We start from the raw sequence: 5,604 nt of genomic DNA, 5'->3' as shown, positions 1-5,604 counted from the left end.
GTTACCATCCTTTTAGAGTGGTTATATAATTACAAGTCCTGGGTACCATCCTTTTAGAGTGGATACAAGTCCTTTTTGTTATAAAGAAATAGTGAGGACTTGTAATAGATCAGTATTTACAATTATTAACTAGAAATTGTTGGCTAACAATTTGACGGGCTTTTCACTGTAAGGACTGATTTGGCCTGATAGCTATTTACGAGTTACTTATATGATCAAACTTGATAGTCCATTGCTATCTGGTAAAAGTACATGTTCGAATTTGACCTCTATCAAATACGGGAAGTTGATTTTTAATGGTTATTTATGTCAATAAACCTTGTAGCCCATCATTTTAGCATGCTACAGACCAAATATGAATTCCCTGTGCATTTCCGTTATGGAGAAGGAGTCTTTTGAACATAATTGACCCCAGTGACCTTGAACATGGGTCAAGGTCATTCATATGATCAAACTTGATAGTCCATTGCTTGAGCAAGAATATTCAATAAATATTGTGACCTTGGGTCACTTGGTTATTGAGAAGAAGTTTTTTGAAGTTTTGTTTCACAAAATTACACATTCAAACTTTGACCCTTGCCGAAAACAAAAAGTTGATGTTTGACAGAATTTTTTTTCCTGAGAAGAATTATTAATTTGCTATTCTTTTTGTATGCCATTTGTTTTTTCGATGTAGTTGAAAATGTTACTAAATGTTAGAAGAAATCTGGGGAAACCTTTTCCATTTAAACTAAACAAAATATTTGTCATCGATATGGGAGTAAAACAAGTTTTAACATATTGCGATATCTTAAAAAGATCAAAGGAAATATTTCAAAATGGCGTGAAAGGTCAACGGTATATGTTACAGAAAAACTTATGATATCAAATTTATTGAAATGACATTCTACATCGATCTGTAAAATAATTTGTAAAACAAAATGAAAAATAAAAAAAAATAAAAAATTGTCACCTTTGACCCCAACAGCGAGCTTTTTTATTTGACCTTTTTTTGAAAAAACACCTGGACATAAAAGTTAGCCCTGAAGACTATCTACATATAATACAATTGTATCTATTCTGTAAATTAAACCGTTTTTGAGTTATGGCCATTTTAAGATTTTGAGGTATGACGTCATGGTGGCCATATTGGAGTTTTGACCTACTTGAAAATGTTGCTTGATCATCTTCAACCCTTGGCCTACAACATACCTAAAAGTTTATTAACCTTGCTTTTACCAATCAAAAAATCCAGACCTCACAAAGTACGGAAGAATAATAATAATAAGAACTAGATTTGATCAACATCAAAACACGTGATTTCCAACAGGAAAATGATCAAAGATATGTTCTCAGACTGGCGATCGCTTTCCTTCGCTTCCCTTCGCTTCCCTTCTCTGACCAACCTTACTATAGGGTCAAGTTATTTCTGAACAGTTAGCATTGATAGAAAGCTGTTTAGTGTTTCTTTTTTCCGCCCCCCTCCCCTTTGTAGTGACGTTATTTACTTGAGGTAGTTGTGAATGTCAGCTCTGTTATTTGGATCCAGCGACACCAAACACACAGTGATAGTCCTGGGGCAATGGTGAATGTCAGCTCTCACAGGGATAGTCCTGGGGCAATGGTGAATGTCAGCTCTGTTATTTGGACCCAGCGACACCAAACCTCAGTACACACAGTGATAGTCCTGGGGCAATGGTGATTGACAGCTCTGTTATTTGGACCCAGCGACACCAAACCCCAGTACACACAGTGATAGTCCTGGGGCAATGGTGATTGTCAGCTCTGTTATTTGTACACGGTACACCAAACAACAGTAGGTACGATGATGGTTACACAGGCAATGGTTATTGACAGCTCTGTTATTTGGACCTAGCAACACCTAAGTCAAGGACTGACAATGTCGCATAATATTGTAGACAAAGTGGTCAAAGAGGTTGATTTGTCTGTTTGAGTTATTTCCCTTTGTACAGTTTGATGAAAATATTTTGACCATTCTTTAAGAAATCATCTGTCCTTTTATCTATTTATGTGCACTATGATGCTTTGACCTTAAAACTTTAAAAATATCCTCAAAAGAATGCACTCTCAAAAATGTAGGATAATTTTTTTTTTTAAAGAATTTGAAAATATAAGTTTTTTGGTCATTTGACCCCTGTGACCTTGAATGAAGGTCAAGGTCAACGATATCCGATAAATATGTGCCGAATATCAACTCTCTAGGCCTTAAGAATACGGAGGAGAAGAGATTTAAGTGTATTTTTTTGAAAAATTGAATTTTGGCGGGAAAATGAAATTTTTTCAAAGTGTCATATCTTCATCATTTTTGGTGCTATGACCTTGAAACTTTTAACATATCATCCTAAGATCGGCTCTTTCAGTAATGATAACAAAATTACTATTTTTGAGATTTTCATTGTTGACCTATATTTGACCCCAAAGCGAGGCTTTTAACTTGACATATTCTCTGATAACATGTCATGGAGAAAAGTTAGCCCTGACCAAGATCTACAAGATTCACATAATTTGTTTTTAGGACATGAAGTTTGACTCACAAAATCAAAACGCTATACATATCGTACCCTATATGAGGAAAATGTGAATGTGGAATACACATTTATTTGATTTCTGTTATTTGTTCTAGCTCAATAATCATCAGATTGACAAGCCGACGCCCAGTCCTGAGGTAAGTGTGTACTACTGTACGCCCAGTCCTTAGGAAGTGTGTACTACTGTACGCCCAGTCCTGGGGTAAGTGTGTACTACTGTACGCCCAGTACTGAGGTAAGTGTGTACTACTGTACGCCCAGTCCTGAGGAAGTGTGTACTACTGTTCGCCCAGTCCTGGGGTAAGTGTGTACTACTGTACGCCCAGTCCAAAGGTAAGTGTGTACTACTGTACGCCCAGGCCTGAGGTAAGTGTGTACTACTGTACGCCCAGTTCTAAAGTAAGAGTAAGTGTGTACTACTGTACACCCAGTCCTGAGGTAAATGTGTACTACTGTACGCCCAGTCCTGAGGTAAGAGTGTACTACTGTACGCCCAGTCCTAAAGTAAGAGTAAGGGTATACTACTGGACGCCCAGTCCTGAGGTAAGTGTGTACTACTGTGCGCCCAGTCCTGAGGTAAGTGTGTACTACTGTACTCCCAGTCCAAAGGTAAGTGTGTACTACTGTACGCCCAGGCCTGAGGTAAGTGTGTACTACTGTACGCCCAGTACTGAGGTAAGTGTGTACTACTGTACGCCCAGTCCAAAGGTAAGTGTGTACTACTGTACGCCCAGTCCTGGGGTAAGTGTGTACTACTGTACACCCAGTCCTGAGGTAAGTGTGTACTACTGTACACCCAGTCCTAAGGTAAGTGTGTACTACTGTACGCCCAGTCCTGGGGTAAGTGTGTACTACTGTACACCCAGTCCTGAGGTAAGTGTGTACTACTGTACACCCAGTCCTGAGGTAAATGTGTACTATTGTACGCCCAGTCCTGAGGTAAGTGTGTACTACGGTACGCCCAGTCCTGGGGTAAGTGTGTACTACTGTACACCCAGTCCTGAGGTAAATGTGTACTACTGTACGCCCAGTCCTGAGGTAAGAGTGTACTACTGTACGCCCAGTCCTAAAGTAAGAGTAAGTGTGTACTACTGTACACCCAGTCCTGAGGTAAATGTGTACTATTGTACGCCCAGTCCTGAGGTAAGTGTGTACTACTGTGCGCCCAGTCCTGAGGTAAGTGTGTACTACTGTACGCCAAGTCCTGGGGTAAGTGTGTACTACTGTACGCCCAGTCCAAAGGTAAGTGTGTACTACTGTACGCCCAGGCCTGAGGTAAGTGTGTACTACTGTACGCCCAGTACTGAGGTAAGTGTGTACTACTGTACGCCCAGTCCTGGGGTAAGTGTGTACTACTGTACACCCAGTCCTGAGGTAAGTGTGTACTACTGTACACCCAGTCCTAAGGTAAGTGTGTACTACTGTACGCCCAGTCCTGAGGTAAGTGTGTACTACTGTACGCCCAGTCCAAAGGTAAGTGTGTACTACTGTACGCCCAGTCCTGAGGTAAGTGTGTACTACTGTACTCCCAGTCCTGAGGTAAGTGTGTACTACTGTACGCCCAGTCCTAAAGTAAGAGTAAGTGTGTACTACTGTACACCCAGTCCTGAGGTAAGTGTGTACTACTGTACACCCAGTCCTGAGGTAAATGTGTACTACTGTACGCCCAGTCCTGAGGTAAGTGTGTACTACTGTACGCCCAGTCCTAAAGTAAGGGTAAGTGTGTACTACTGTACGCCCAGTCCTGCTGTGTAATTTTTCACCTTTTTCTCCCCTCGGTAATGAGAGCAAATTTATCATTACAGCAAATATAGGTAAACAAAATAATAAACATAGTAACTCTGTGAAGGACAAAATTAACGCTGGGTGAAAATTGGTTTCAAGGGTGAAGGGCAGAAGTTTGTCTGGGTAAAAATTTCCTAGTATACAAAACCTGTAGTGTTAGAATGCAGGGAGAGATAATGTGTTTATTTTGGGTTTTATTTTCCTTTTTCTTTCTTGAATTAATATTGGAAGTTCTAACTAAATATCAATCTTACTTATATTTTGTTTCAAAACTTTTCTTCATATTCCTAAACTTTAGACCGCGATGAAAGAGACTGGCTTTATTGTGGCAGTTTGTGGAGTCCTGATGTTGCTGAGCCCGATCTTCTTCCCTGTGTCAAGAATGACAGGTAATATATACAGCCGACAAGTTATGTACACAACAGACAGGTAATAAACACAGTCGACAGGTAATGTATACAGCCGACAAGTTATGTACACAACAGACAGGTAATATACACAGCTGACAGGTAATATATACAGCTGACACGTAATATATACAGCCGACAGGTAATATATACAGCCAACAGGTAATATATACAGCCGACACAACAGACAGGTAATAACACAGTCGACAGGTAATATACACAGACGACAGGTAATAATATACACAGCTGACTGGTAAAATAAACAGCCGACAGGTAATATACACAGTGGACAGGTAATATATACAGCCGACAGGTTATATACACAGCTGACAGGTAATATACACAGTGGACAGGTAATATACACAGTCGACAGGTAATATACACTGACGAAAGTTAATATTAGACACAGCTGACTGGTAAAATAAACAGCTGACACATAATATATACAGCCGACAAGTTATGTACACAACAGACAGGTAATATACACAGCTGACAGGTAATATCCATGTCTGACAGGTAATATACACAGCTGACAGGTAATATATACAGCTGACAGGTTATATACACAGCTGACAGGTAATATACACAGCTGACAGGTAATATATACAACAGACAGGTAATATACACAGCTGACAGGTAATATATACAGCCAACAGATAATATACACAGCTGACAGGTAATATATACAGCCGACAGGTTATATACACAACTGACAGGTAATATATACAGCCGACAAGTTATGTACACAACAGACAGGTAATATATACAGCCGACAGGTAATATACACAGCCGACAGGTTATATATACAGCTGACAGGTAATATATACAGCCGACAGGTTATATACACAGCTGACAGGTAATATACACAGCTGACAGGTAATATA

The 5,604-nt window shown here is 39.7% G+C and overlaps 1 protein-coding gene across 2 annotated transcripts in view; it reads left to right on the top strand.

Moving 5' to 3' along the window:
- The window catches only part of LOC110462048 (lysophospholipid acyltransferase 1-like), a 52,100-nt gene that overhangs the window by 33,356 nt on the left and 13,140 nt on the right, over nucleotides 1-5,604 (top strand). For both annotated transcript variants that reach the window (XM_021515823.1, XM_021515824.1), the window contains 2 exons: nucleotides 2,624-2,665; nucleotides 4,612-4,702. In XM_021515823.1, coding sequence (XP_021371498.1) covers nucleotides 2,624-2,665; nucleotides 4,612-4,702 — 133 coding nt within the window. The remainder of the gene's footprint in view (nucleotides 1-2,623; nucleotides 2,666-4,611; nucleotides 4,703-5,604) is intronic.

This window comes from Mizuhopecten yessoensis, unplaced genomic scaffold (genome assembly GCF_002113885.1).
Source record: "Mizuhopecten yessoensis strain PY_sf001 unplaced genomic scaffold, ASM211388v2 scaffold10739, whole genome shotgun sequence".
Lineage (NCBI taxonomy): Eukaryota > Metazoa > Mollusca > Bivalvia > Pectinida > Pectinidae > Mizuhopecten > Mizuhopecten yessoensis.
The sequence above is the reverse complement of the archived record's forward strand: the minus strand, read 5'-3'. Positions and strand labels throughout refer to the sequence as shown.